The 14442-nt window shown below is 41.8% G+C and overlaps 1 protein-coding gene across 3 annotated transcripts in view; it reads right to left on the reverse strand.

Annotated features, from left to right (window-relative positions):
* CDK19 (cyclin dependent kinase 19) overlaps positions 1-13760 on the reverse strand; it is a 124621-nt gene extending 110861 nt beyond the window's left edge. The window contains exon 1 of one of the 3 annotated variants that reach the window (XM_086876824.1): positions 10418-13760. In XM_086876824.1, the coding sequence (XP_086732950.1) occupies positions 10418-10882 (465 nt within the window). In that variant the 5' untranslated portion in view covers positions 10883-13760. The remainder of the gene's footprint in view (positions 1-10417) is intronic. The other 2 variants (XM_086876825.1, XM_086876826.1) reach the window with 2 other exon arrangements.
* Positions 13761-14442: the final 682 nt, after the last annotated feature.

Genomic DNA, 14442 nt, shown 5'->3' on the forward strand with positions numbered 1-14442 from the left:
ATGCTTGTGACTAACTATAAATGTGAAGAAATTAATTCCAAGAAATTGGAATTTTTTAAGTCCTAAAGCCATACCGTAACTACATAGTCCAGCTTCAAGTTCATCACAGCTCTTTCTACGTAGTGCTAAATCTGGCTGAATACTGCAACTTTGATAGGTGGGAAATTACTATCAAATCACCAAATAGTAGGAAGTCTGTACTTTCTTGGGGTCTTTTTTAGCAAGAACATGTTTAAAATACCAGGTGCAGATTTTTTCCTAAATCCCTACAATGCATTAGGTTCGCTTATAGCAGAATGAGCAGAACTATTGACTCAATGTAAAACCTAACAGAAGGACAATGGCCTAAAAGCTGCAGTTACTCAGATTTCCTTTTCTGACTCATGACATAATCAAATGCTTCCCCTAAAGCACTTGAAAACCCAGATTATGAGAGACTTATCACAAATTTTCTGGTTTTTCCTTCAAAATTCCTAACTCAAACCATTTACAGTGAAATTATCAATTCTCAAAGCCAGATCTACATGAAAGCTTGCTAACACAATGTTAGTGTAATTCTTAGGTGGTAAAATAGCCTTTAGGTACTAAAGCTACACCCAGATCATGAATAAGAAGCAAGACCCAAATCCCATATGGGCAGAATAGAGCAGAGTAACACAGAGCACATTTACTACAGTTGAAAAGTTGCAAAGTTGAAACAACATCCTCAAAAGAAGGTAGAAGAACTGGAATGAAACTCCATGAAGTCACCACAATATCCAATTTAATTCAGTCTGAAATGTAAAAAAAAACATATTTTTGATGATTTTTTTTTTTAAGGGAGCATCTCCACTTTTTTCCTCACTTCAGTGTCAGGGGATGAGGATTTCTCAAAGACAGAGGTCTTTATTGCAGCCACTAAAACAACTTTGCTACTTCTTAAGAACAAACAAGGTCTTTAGTCAGCTATCATATCTGTTCCCAGGGAAAGGGAGGGGCATTCTGCTTCCTTTGGATGTTAGAACTCCATGTCCCATAGTCAGAACAGGCTTCTGTCACAATCTGAGGTTTAAGAACATCACTTGATGAAGTTTTATGCTGCTTTTTCCCCCATCACTGAAGTGACACTAAAAGTGGAATAAATGGCATTCTACTCATACCGAGTCCTTTGGTTGTTCTGAAGGTCAAGTTAAATTTGGCAATTTGTCTACCTCTGTTTCTCATCTGAAGCATGACAGAACTGGGCAAATGAACAACTGGTTATCCAGTACAATGACTGGTTTTAATCAAAAGATATGAACATAAGCTAACTTTGAAGTCTACAATGCCCTTGAGAACACGACAACAAGTGATACAGAAACTCCGTTTCAAGAACGGATACATTCAAAGACATGAGCTGACACCCACTCTCAGCAGCACAGACAATAATTAACACAAGCAACAAACACCACATTTTTGAATGTGCAAGGCGCTAAATCTTAACATGAATCCACAGTAATTCATTATAAAACACAGGTGAGAATTTTCTCTAAACACCTCTGAATTTGCAGAATTCATGACTTCATGATACTCAAGAAGTATCTTTCTCAAAACAGCCAACTTCAGAACCAAACATGCTGCTAAAAATGGCATGCATGATTGCCCCTTGCATCTCTTCAGGCTCTCATACCACACAACATTAGCAAAGAGGTGGGAAAGTCAAGGACAATCACAGCCAGAGCTGAATTCCAGCATTACCTGTGCGAATGCTTCCAAGTGCTCTAATAAAGACAGCAAAACAAAGGGGGGGACAAAACACGCAGAAAACCTTTTGGCCACACAAAAAGGATTGATTTTTCCTTCAACTAATGCATGAGGAAAGCAGATACATTGCTTCAAAATAGTGAAGCACACCTCCAGATGTAGTTTCCATTCCAACATATTAGCTTCCACCTCTAGTCAATTGCCTATAACTCTTATTTTCACTTGACTGCAAAAAGAAATCAATAGCGTTTTCTACTTAAGTCAGCACAGAGTGACCAAAAAAAAAATAATCATACTGCATGCAAGGCCCACTTTATGGGATCACTGTCCCAGAGTGTCCCCATTTTGTATCTGTATTTTTACTTAGTCCAGAGCCCTGATACTTAACAGAGTAACTTGACACCCCCAGCACACACGGGAAGCTGTGGCCATTGGTCTGCCTATTGGAAAGTCTACCTTCAGTGTGGTTTCTTCTACAAGATGAACAACTACAGAATATTTCAGGATCATTAATTTTGTAGAGAACAAATGACAACTGAGGGACAAACAGTTATACAGTGGCCTCATTTGAAAATACTGTTTTAAAGATTGCTAAGCCCAGAAAAGACAGAAACAAACATGAACATGAACAATGCCCTTCAGGGATCCACTCTTTCAGTAATCTCAGCTTCTTCAATCTTTCTCACAAGCAGAAAAGTCAGTTCTGCTTTCCAATAAAGTAAAATTAAATAAATAATAAAAGATAAAAAACCCCAATTGCAACACACCAAGCAAAAAACCCAACCCATACTTACAGACACACGTTTTGTACAGGTCAGTTGATACTATCTCCACACCATTTCTTCCCTCCAGTCTTATTAAATACACTAGTATTTTATAAGCTCTCTCAAACTCCCACCACTAAATGAAAGGACTGCACTCCCACAGAGAAGTCTAAAAAAAATGTTGATAAAAAAATCAGATATAGAAGTTAAATTTCAGTTGAGTTAAAGACTTTACTTGGACTTTATCAGCAACAAATTTTGGTTAAAAATACTTCTGCACTTTTTTCTTCTTGAATCTGTTGAGATAGTGAATTTCACTAGAGGTATAATGATTTCTTAATATCATCACAATTAGCCATCTGTCAGTCATCTAACTTAGAGTCAAACAAACCATGCAAACCAAAGTCCCAGAGCTGGGAGGTCTTTTATAAACCTGCAATATTTAAAAAACATGAAACTCAAGTTAAGTCAAAACAATAAACTTCTTGTAGTTGCTACACAAGTAGAAACTGTTCTTCATTTCCTGAAGTCACATACTGAGTTAGCCAATTTATTCTAAATGCAATTGTCCTGGACTACTTTCAGCATTCCTTCAAGCAAATGTGCTGTTATTGAAATAAATAAATCTTTTTTAAGTTCTAACACTTCGTTTCAGTTTAAAAAAAAAATGCAGTATATGTCAGTTCTCAAATGCCAGCAAAGGAGCTCTCAGAACAGCACATCTTTGGAAGCACAGTGTACGAGCTTCTTGTCACTGCTGCTGACAATCCCTTCCTGATCACACACATAGACTGTACCTCCTCCTGGACTGAACATAAAGCAGAAGCAAGCACAAACAGATTCACTTCACAACACATAACCCAGTTGCTACAAACAGAGGACAAAGGCATCTTCTGACCCAAGTCTATGCAAATCACGAGCTTGATTAGGGCCACAAAAGAGGCAAACAGCATTTCAGTAGGCTTTTTCAAAACACAGGTGAAAATTTAATGTTACTGATAAACCTCTAGTGCAATCTGGTTAGGATACTCCACAGAAATTTTGGTTACTTGTACAAACATATGTGCAACATTATGAGGCACAGCAATTTCTGGGGCTTGGGAGTTTTTGCTGATGTTTTGGTTTCTTTTTAAATCACACACGATGTAAAAATACTCATGTTGAAAATAAATTTATGAAAAACACCTCTACACTTCTACCCACAATATAACATGTTACATTGGGTGACCCAGAAATACAATATATTAAATTGCTATGTCAAGCAGTTTGCACAAGTATTTAGTTTCTGACTTAGTCCACGGTCTATCTTGCTTTGCTCCCTATTACCAGATGGGGGACAGAAAACGAACTTTTCTTCCCCTTCAATCTCTTACTTCCATTTCCTGCAGCTCTACTGGAAAATTCTTAACCCCCTCAGTACAGAAATCTTCTTCCCTCTTCCTTTCTTTAAAAAACCAAAAAACACCACTCAACTTTGAAAGTTTTTCCTTCACATCTTATGGGCTAATTTATGTAAAATTCTTGCTTTGCAAGCGTAGGAAAAATCACCTGTTTCTCTCAAACACAACCTCTTCTACATCTTATTGACCTCCCTTTCTTCCTCAAGAAGAGGAACCACACCACACCACCCTTGTGCTTGCCACAGTAGCAGACAGAACACCTGCCAAATACTATTTGTTTACTGAAAAGTCACAATGCGCTTTACAGCTCATTTCTGCATTTAGTTTCAGGAAGAGTAACAGAAGAAGGGACAAAATAGCCATGGGAGAAACCATATGCAAGAGTCTGTGGGAAGCACTAAAAATTACTCGTCACCACTTGCACTATCCTCTTGGGCAGGAAGCAAAGCCATGGTATAGCTGCAACGGCAGCTCTCATTAAGGCACAGATATGAAGTACTAATTATCTCCTCCTAGATGGGGACTCTTCTATTAGAATGCATAGCAGGCAACTAGTTTGACAGGTTTGGTTTAGTTCTGCTGCTCTTTCTCACACATATTGAGAGTGTTCAGTGGTTAAGATATATTTTCAGGATTTGCAGGTAAATTTACTATTTAAGTTTTCTTTTCTTTTGAGATATTTTAGCAAGGTATAAACACCTTCAGCCATTCTACCATCCCCAAGATAAGAAGCTTCATCAGGAAAAGAAAAAATATGAAAATGGAAAGCAAATCACAGGTTTTCAGATACAAAAATGGTAAGAGATTTTCTTGCAGAGAGAAGTAATTGTTTAGGATCTAATAGGTTGTGCTTCCAACTTTGGTCAATAATTCTGTGTTTTAGCCTGACACAGGTTTATATTAGTAAAGAGCAGCTACAGCACAACACTCAAATTACTTATGTTCAAGGTAATGCCAAATAGAGGAAATAAGAAAATGTAAAGATATAAAATATTATAGACTCTCAAATGTCTTACAAGTATCAACTTGCATTGGGAAATAATACTCCAGTTTCACATTCAAGAGAGTACAATCCTTGCCACATCAGTGAGTTGCCTCTCTTTTATGAGTAAATGCAACTGCAATACTCATTTCCCTGTCATTTTGCCACCAACGTTGTTCATTTGCAGCATTTAGCTAATTTGAGTGCAAATTTCCTCCCCTGACAAACTCCTGCTATAGAACTTAAATTACTTAAGTTTGACAAAATAACAATATGGGGAGAATAGTACACAAATCAATTGCTACATGAATACTGATTTAAGAGATCAAGCAGATTACCTTTACCTCTTCTACCACCACAGTGACCTGAGCCACCACCTTGACCAGATGTAACCTCTGAACAATGTAACAATATTAGCAGAAATACCAAATACACCAAGCTGCCTCAAGAGAAATTCTGTTTTTCCAATGGAGCCATGCTTCATAGCAGCTCAAAATGCTATGAAGCATGGCTCCATTGCATGGGAGCCATGTTTGTTGTCTCATAACAACAAAAGTTGACATGGCCACAACCATAAGCATCTGTAATCTGTATTAAGATTATATACTTGCCTTGGCTATATACTCCATCCTTCTTTCTTTCCCATGTCCTACCTTTCACAAAACCATAGAATGATTTGGCTTGGAAGGAATTTTAAATATCATCTAGTTCCACCCTCCTGCCATGTGCAGGGAAACTTTTCATTAAACCAGGTTGCTCAGAACACCATCCAACCGGGCCTTGAACATTGCCAGGAAAGGGGCACTCAACTCTCTCATGTGGACTTGGATGCTGTGAGTGAAGAACCTCACATTGATGATTCTGCATGCCAGTGTCAGTCAAAGGAGGAAAACAGACTCTTCTTCAGTTACAAGCTTACAGTACTGAAAAATAGAGGAAAGAAGACAGAAAAAATATTTCATTTGCCTTCCCCTTCCTATGCCTGTACCCCACAGTGATGTTTCCAGACTTGCATAACTGTTACCCAGCTTTCAAAGGGGAATTCCGTATTTGGCAACTAAGGTAACACCTGTTTTATACCAATTCTCTTTTTAAAAGTCACAAGTACAGTAACAATAAAGTAATCTGGCAAGTTACAAAAGTATACTACTACAGTAGCATATAAATCTATACACTTTGTTCAGCTGATACATTGTAAGTACAGGGCAGTGCCAAACCTTTTGTATTTGCCAAAGGATAACATGGCAGGAGGGTCTGCCAGGGCAGCGCCAGCTACTGAGCTGGCAGCGAGCCTGGGAGCTGCCCAGGGTACAAATCCTGGCCCTTCTACTGCCATCGTTTTGAAAGCTGATCACTTTGTATTTCTGTCATTCCTTCAGTAACAAGATTAAAAAGCACATACTTGCTTTTTGAAAGGTCTTCTGAAACATACAGATTAAACTAAAATTACAAACTGTTTTTTTTCTTTCCAAGTGGCTATAAAGGTAATTTATAATAACCTTTGTTGCCCAAACACAGATAGTGAGTCAAATGAAAAAATAGTCCTAGAGTGAGAAAAAGCAGACACCTCAATTGTTTGTTTACAGGTGAGCAGAAGCTGCAATAAATAGGAAGGGTTTATTCACATGAAGATACAGCTTTTTTAAATGTTGCATCTGCTGTGGCTGCTACAGAATGAAGAACAGAGTGGCCTATTTTCTACTTGACTCAAGTATCCCACTATTCCTTGCGCTCCTGACTAACCAGCAGTGGTATCTTGTCAGCTTGCTGACTCATGCAAACATCCATCTGCAGGTGAACTGACATCCTGGTGAAGGAACAGAAATACTCTGTAGTGGCCTGGACTCAATCATTTTGAAAAAGTAAGGGAAAATAACTCAGGCATACACAACCAACAGAATTTCCAAAACTCACTCATCCTGAACCTTGTCTCTCATATGAGAAGGACATACAAGAAGTGAAACGACTAAGCACAACATTGCAGCTTAAATAGTGATCAAAGAAGAGGCAAGGAACATAATGAGGAGAGGTAAGCCATGAAACAAAACTTGGTTTTCCTAACCATGACTGGAAAAGTTGCATTCTTTGCTTTATTAGACAGATGTGAATGCGTCCAAAAAAACACTTAGCAAAAGTACTGCTTTGAAGCAATAGACAAACAAAAAAAAAACTGTAACAGATTTTTCCAACTACATAAAGAGCTGAAAACCTAATACTGGCAACTGAATTGCAATCATGAGGCTTATATCATGATTTCCCCCATCAAAGTCATTGGTCTGGTTTTAGTGTACATGAAATAAAGGATTGGACAGTTTAATATAGATACCTATTCTCTACACCTTCTGGACTACAGAAGTATTAATGAAAATTCTGTAAACCCAGGGGCCTAATTTAGCTAAACATATAACAGAAATAGTACCTCCAGACCTCACCAAACCGTACAAACACTACTGAACCAAATAGAAGCTGCAGCTGCTCAAAATCTCTAAAAAACATAATGGTGCAGTGCATTCAAATGTAACACCAACATTGTTCAAATCTATTTAAAAAAGAAAAAAATCTTTCAATTTTCATAGAAACCAGTCAGTTCACTAGAAACATGCCCAAATGATACTCTATTCTAGGCTGAAAAAGCCAAACTAAGCTGTTACTTTGTCAAAAAACTGCTTTTATGCACAAGCCAGTCACAGAGATCTAAGCAACACAACCACTTTTTTACAAGCATTTTATCAAACAGCTTGCCAAGCTCCATATAAACACATTTTACTATTTCATAAAATTCATATGCCTACTTTTTGAAATGCAAAGTGACAAGTTTTCAGTGGAATTTCTACAGAGCTACGAGATTCTTATTGCCCTCAGCCTCCTGATACTGTAAATTGACTATATGAAGCAAGAAGCCAGAATCTTTCTTTTTTATACAGGAATGCCTTGAAAATTGGAAATACTTTAATGGTATCTGCAGCCAGCTAAAGAAGAATTCCTTTACACAAGGCTCAAAAACCCCCAGTGATAAGAACACAATAAATAATGAACCACTATTTTTTTATATGAATAATATATGATACGAATCTTTTACTGATTTCTTTCATTAGGAACCCCTTAAAGTTCAGAACTAATGCTAAATATCCTCCAACCTGCAGATACACTTTAGGTAGGTGTTTACATAAGGAAATCCTCTCATATTAGTGGTTTTAGTTGTTTTCTAATTTTTTTTCCCTAAATTGTTCTCATCTTACTTTCACCCAAGGATCTAAATTTACACAAAAGCAACTTAGAGTGGACTCACCAATGCCATAAAATAAAGACCAAGAAAAAATAAAAAATAACCATTTTCTGAGCTTCATGAAGTAAAGCCTCTGAGTATAGTACAGCTGAATTTGTGCCATGTTATATTACATGCCAATCTATCTGACAGCACTGAAACTTTGCACTTCCTTTTACCAGTTAGTTTTCTTATGGCTCAAGGTCTCCCTTTGATTATTCCCAGTTCTGACACACTAGCTATCTTTTTATAATATTTACTCTTGCTTTACTACCCATTTGCATTTGTCATACTGCTACTGCTCTAAGGATTTTGAAGACATGTCCTTTATGGTGCTTTGTAGCAGCAATGTAATTCCTGTGATGGCTTTCCATTGCAGATGATGGAAATGAAAAATGTCTGGTTTTGACTTACATCAAATTTCTTTCTTTCTTTCATAAAACAGTAAAGCTAAAGCTCTGCCTATTTCTATGCTGCAATTTTAGGCTTACGGTATCAAAGAACAGCAACAAACATTTAACTAGCATTTTTGGTGGTTTTATTATCACTTCCTTTCATATATCCCACGTATGTTTTACATATATAGATAAATTAATACCTAGGAAAAAGAAGCAACCATTACCACTTTACTCAAAAATATTGGACGAGCTCAGTGACAGCTCTAATACCTGGAAAAGCTTTGATATTTCAAGTTAGCTATGCTCTAGTATTCCTAAGGTTGCAGAGCAACCTAGTTAGAACCAGAGCTCATTTCGTGGTATTTAATCCTTCTCTGGAATTAATGTCTACTTTTCAGTTATTAATCACTTTTATACTATAACCTCTTAATTCAGAGTTTAAATTTTCAAGACACACATGAATGCAATTTATTCCTACTGAAGAATCCCTAGACCTCTCTACTAATCTAAAACAGCAGCATTTCCTTAACTACTTCCAAAATTTTACTTAAAAGTTGTCATTTTGCCATATTCAGTCTCCTCTTTTCCAAAATTTCAGTTGGCTATAATGGAAGGCTATTCCCTTTAGCATCCTGACTGAAAGAAATCACCTTCAATTCACAGATATATTTTATCCAACCTCACAGTATGCTTAGAACATTCTATAAACGCAGCCTGTGTTTGTGCACCAGGCACACACCACAGTGAAAAAGTGCTCAATGGCTCTTCTGAAAGCAAAGGACTCTATTTGGAACCCACACCTGCACGAGAGCCTTGCTCAGCCCTCAGGATTGCTCCCCTTCAGCAACTGCCAGCTAAGCAAACCCACATGGCAACCCTAGTTCCCCACTGCTCTCTTAGCCATAGTACCATGAAAATGGCATCCATGGAATACCTATCCCATAGCTCCAGGCGTCTCTTCCCCACAGAATAGAAGAAACCTTGTTTAGCCAACATACGGGGACATGATGCCTGAAGGACCTCTCTGGATCAAGCCAGGTGTTTGGTGACAGGGACTTGTATCCTGCTCTCTCACGGGAAACTAAAGGAGACACAACTGTGCGTAGGTACTGGACAGAAGCCACCAGCTCTGCCTGCAAGGAGCTTTCCCAGACAGGCCATCAAGCCAAGCGTGCCCGGCACTGGGATCGGCGGGATACCTGGGGCTGGGGACACACCAGGGACCAACACACGCCCCGGGAGCTTCCCGGGCCGCTCGGGAGGGAGCAGCCGAGGAGGGGCCGTCGGGAGCCAGGTGCTCCTCGCTTCTCAATCCCCTGCAAGTAATCGGAACAGAACATCCAAGTACGAACGCGGTCACACAAAAGACGAAAGCGACGACCTGAAACACGGCGTGCAAAGCAAAGGCGACCCCAGGGCACAGCCTGCTGACACCGCACCACCAGGGATAAGGAAGGGAAGCGGGGCAGAGCGGGACGAGCTTTAGGTTGGACATTTGGTAGAACTGCTTACATAAAGGGTCATTAGAATAGGCTGCCCAGTCCCGTCCTTGGAGGTGTTTAAGGAAAGACTGGATGTAACACTTAGTGCCATGGTCTAGTTGAACATGGTGATGTTCAGGGTGGATTTGATGATCTCAGAGGTTTTTTTCTAACCTAATTGATTCCGTGACTCCGAGCAGCCGGACACGGATCCGCGGGGCCGGGCCACCGGGGCCCGCTCCCGGCACGGGGCGGGGGATACCCGGGCGGGCTCTGCGCTCCGGCCCCCGCGCTGCCAGAAACTTTCCGAGGAGGGAGGGAGGGAGGGAGGGAAGGGAAGGAGGGGGAGGACGCTGGTGCGGGGGGGGAGGGGGGTTGGAAGGGGGTTCTCGGCGCGGCCCTTACCCGTCCTTGCGGCGGGCCTTGTAGACGTGCCCGTAGGTGCCTCTGCCCACCTTGCATCCCTCGTACTCGAACAGGTCCTCCACCCGCTCGCGCTCGGCCGCCAGCTTCGACTTGAACTCGTAGTCCATGTCTCGCCCATGGGCGGGGAGGGACGGGCGGGCAGGGGGACGCGGCGGCCGGATCAGCACCCGCAGCTGGCGGAGCCCCCTCCCGGCGCCGCCATGTCCGGGGCTCGGCGGGGGCGGCGGGCGAGGGGGATGGGGGGGGGAGGGGGGCGGTTTGTTTTTGTTTTGGTTTGGGGCTTTTCGGCGGGGGGGAGGGGGCGCGCTCCGCCGCCGCCACCCGCTTCAACTGGGCTCCTCGCGGCGCGCCGCGCGGGGTGCCGGGAGTCGTAGTGCGGCTGCGGGAGCCGGCCCCACCGCCGCAGGCGAGACGCCGTAGCGGCAGAACTACAACTCCCGGCATGCCCCGAGACGCCCCGGCCGGGCGGCGTCGGCGCACTGCCCTCCCCGGAGACACCGGAGCGTTTCAGCGGCCGCTGGGAACTTGCTGACTCTTCACATTGCGCTCAGAGGCGGGAACGGCGAGCGCGGCCGGACACGGCGCCTCTGGCTGGCAGGGAGCGAAGGAGGGAGGAACAGACGAACGAACGGCGGACACGCACCCCGTGCTGCGGGGCGCCAAACAGTGCAGCGACTTGTTTATCTCGCCAGCTGCCATTCACGGTACGGCCCCGCCTCCCTGCGGGATGCTGTCCTGTGATTGGTCAGTTCTGCCTCGCCGTGCGGCGGGCGGGGCGGGGCCAGGCCGGCCTCAGCGCTGTGGCGCTGCGGGTCCATGTTGGAAAGGAGAGCGTTTGGAGGCTTCGTGCAGTTTGATGGTGCTAAATAAACCGATCACTTACAGAAATACAGCGGGACGTACTGCGTTGGCGCTCAGATACAGCCCAGGCGTATTGCTGCGTCTTTCTGATCCGATGCTGTAGCAAGACTGTGCCGCTTCAGCGCGGAGAAGATTTTTACATAAACGCGGCGCTGCTTTGGGGTTCAGATTTCATCTAAGGACTTTGAGATCACAGAAACATTCAGGCCTCTTAATGTTGTGTCTCGGTATCTCGAAGATTTTTTATTTTTTTTTTGTGAAAAGCGTAACTGCAAGCTTACTTGCATTATGGAAGTGCCACGCAGAGGTAACAATATCACACGGAATCTCGCGATCATTTAGGTTGGAAAAGGCCTCTGAGTTTGAATCCAGTGTGTGTCCAAACACCATGTCAAGTACAGACCATGGCTCTAAGTGCCACGTCCATTCTTTTTCTAAATATCTTCAGAGATGGTGACTCCACCATCTCTCCAGGCGGTCCCAATGTCTAATGACTCTGTTTGTAAAGAAATTTCCTCCTAATGTCCAACATAAACCTCCCGTGGTGCAGTTTGAGATGATCTGCTCTCATCCTGTCACTTCTTGTCTGGGAGAAGAGGCTGACCGCCCCTGCAGCTTCCTTTCAGGGAGTTGTAGGGAGTGTAAGGTCAACCTTGACGTGGCCTTCTACAACCTGCTGGTTACATCCCGCTCTAGAAGCAAGGGACAATCCCCACCTTGCGTATTCAACTTGGATTAATCATGCCAGCGGCGAGTGAATGAAGCAGAATTAAATTAGAGGGCAGAGTAAAAATGGCATCTCCCCATATACAGAAATGGTCTCAGTTTATCACCTGCTCTGCCAGCATTACTTACCACAATGGAAAGTTTTTCCACGTGCTGGATGGGAGGGGTAGGGGAGCTGATGAGAAGCTGTCATTGCTGACAAAGCACAGGGAGGTGTCAACTGCACGATAAGGGACAATGCTATTTATGATTTCTAGTGCATAGCTAAGTCATGAGGTCATAGCCAGAAGTTTGTTTCTCAAGGAAAGGCAGGAGTGTAACCATTTTGAGGTGGTTATTTCTTCCAGAAGGCAATGGATGATTCAGAATTTCCCTTGGGACAGGTAGCTAGCAACTGAAATTCTCAGAAAACTTCATCACTCATTTACCAAAGTAATATTTTCCAGAGAACTGCAAGTGCTTTGCTTTGCAGTTGCAGATGTGGGTCTTTCTGAGCAAGGCCTGATCATGAGCTGGCAATTTTCCTGAACAGGAGGAAGAGCACCATCAATCTTTCAGTATCAACATTAAAGACATTTACTAAAATTTGAGCTAACCACTTAAATTTTGCAAAGTGTTCACATCTTTGGTCACCTAGAAATCAAAACTAAAACTCAGAAGAAAGGAGCACAGACATAAAAAAGAAAATTTAACTGTAGAAGGTTATTTTACCCAGATTTATTCTGCCAATTTTAATATAAATGGGAATATTGACTACCGTGTTGTTGGTAATAATAAACTCTTCAAGTAGTTCCTATTGCCCTCTTTGAACAAGAAAAATAGCTGTTACTGCCCATTTTCACCACTGAGGCATTTTTTTTTACACTTTCAATTTTACAATGTACTGACAAGAATGTCTTTTCTTAGAATTCATTTTAAGTCCACGGCGCTGGTGAGAGAGGACTAAGAGCACCCCAATTATGGTAACCTGGCACTTGTAAGCCAAGGCAGCATAATTTCTTCTCCACCTTATACTGTACACAGCTCCCTAGTGTTGCAAGCAGCCATTTTATCCTTTCTTAAGTAAATTAATTGTGCTTTGCCAGTAAATTTTTTGGCCCTCACTGTTGCTACTTGGAGGTTGTCCGAGAAAAACCTCTCTAACAGCTGGAAGCCTTTTCAAAATGTCAAACCTACATTTCCCTGTGACCAGTACCACGTCTATCTTTTCTTTCTGTGCAAATACTGTCCTGAAGTAGCCTTTCCCGCTCTCCTGTGTGTACCTCTGCCAAAAGTATTTATAGACAGCAGTCTCATTTTGCTGGACTAATCAAGCCATGCTCTTCTCATTCTCGTCATGAAGGGAATTTCCCCTGCCAGTGAAAGTTGGACTGGCACAAAGCTGGTCATGAAAAACACTGAATATGATCAGTGCCCTGATTCCTTCTCTTGTGACACAGCCCTACTTCTACTTTCTGCATCCGTATGTTTGCCACACAAAAGCCACTAAAAGCGTAGAACCAATTAAACAATTTTTCTTCTAAAGTTTCAAGCGCAGGCCAGCTCAGAGGCTGGTAAGAATGAGGCTACCGTCTCATTTGTACAGAAGTTTTATTGAATCATAGTTAAAGATGGAAATGGGCACATTTTTTTCTTCTTGAGATTGGAGTATATGGCAGGATTCTGTTTCAAGTTCATAAAGGTGGAAAAAACTGTTTCTGTAGGCACAGGCTGTCAGACCTGCTGGAAAACAGCTGCCTGGCATCTCCTCTCCAGGTGGTTCCCAGAGGAGAAGCAGAAGCAAGCAGCCACTTACAGAGCAGCGACAGCAAATTGTTCAAGAGAAAGAGACAGAAAAATACTATGACATTTCCATTGCACTTCCAAATTAGTAGAACAGTTGTGATATTACACATATTTAATAGCATTCATGTTTTCTTTTAAAGTGTTTTATCAATTGTATTTTTTGTTTGTGGTCAGATGAGAAATGACTACAACATTTTTAATACGCAATGCCATATCATTTGTTAATTGTGCTGATGCAGAAAGTTTGAGTAGCCCTAGCAAAGAAAATTATGGGCTTGCAGATTGCAAGCAGGACATTTTTCAGCCTGCCAGCCTAAATGAAGATGCCACATTGTCACTCATTAGAATCACCGTTTCTTCCAAATCTCAAGTCACTGTGGTTAAGTTTCACAGGGGGTGAAAGATTTATCAAGCAAGGCTGAAAGCTGAGGAATTGTGTATCCTCACCAGATCTCTAAACAATTCTCCAACACAGGCAAGACATTAATTTCTAATGTAAAAAGGAAAAATTTGGTTTTTAACACATCGGGGTCAAGAAAGTGATACATGCAGAACATTGTTCTTCTTTGTGGATTGCCTTGCACTTAAAATATACTCTTATTTTCTTTCCAGCTTGTTTCATTCCATGGGCA

Source organism: Cyanistes caeruleus, chromosome 2, assembly GCF_971803275.1.
Source record: "Cyanistes caeruleus chromosome 2, bCyaCae1.hap1.1, whole genome shotgun sequence".
Lineage (NCBI taxonomy): Eukaryota > Metazoa > Chordata > Aves > Passeriformes > Paridae > Cyanistes > Cyanistes caeruleus.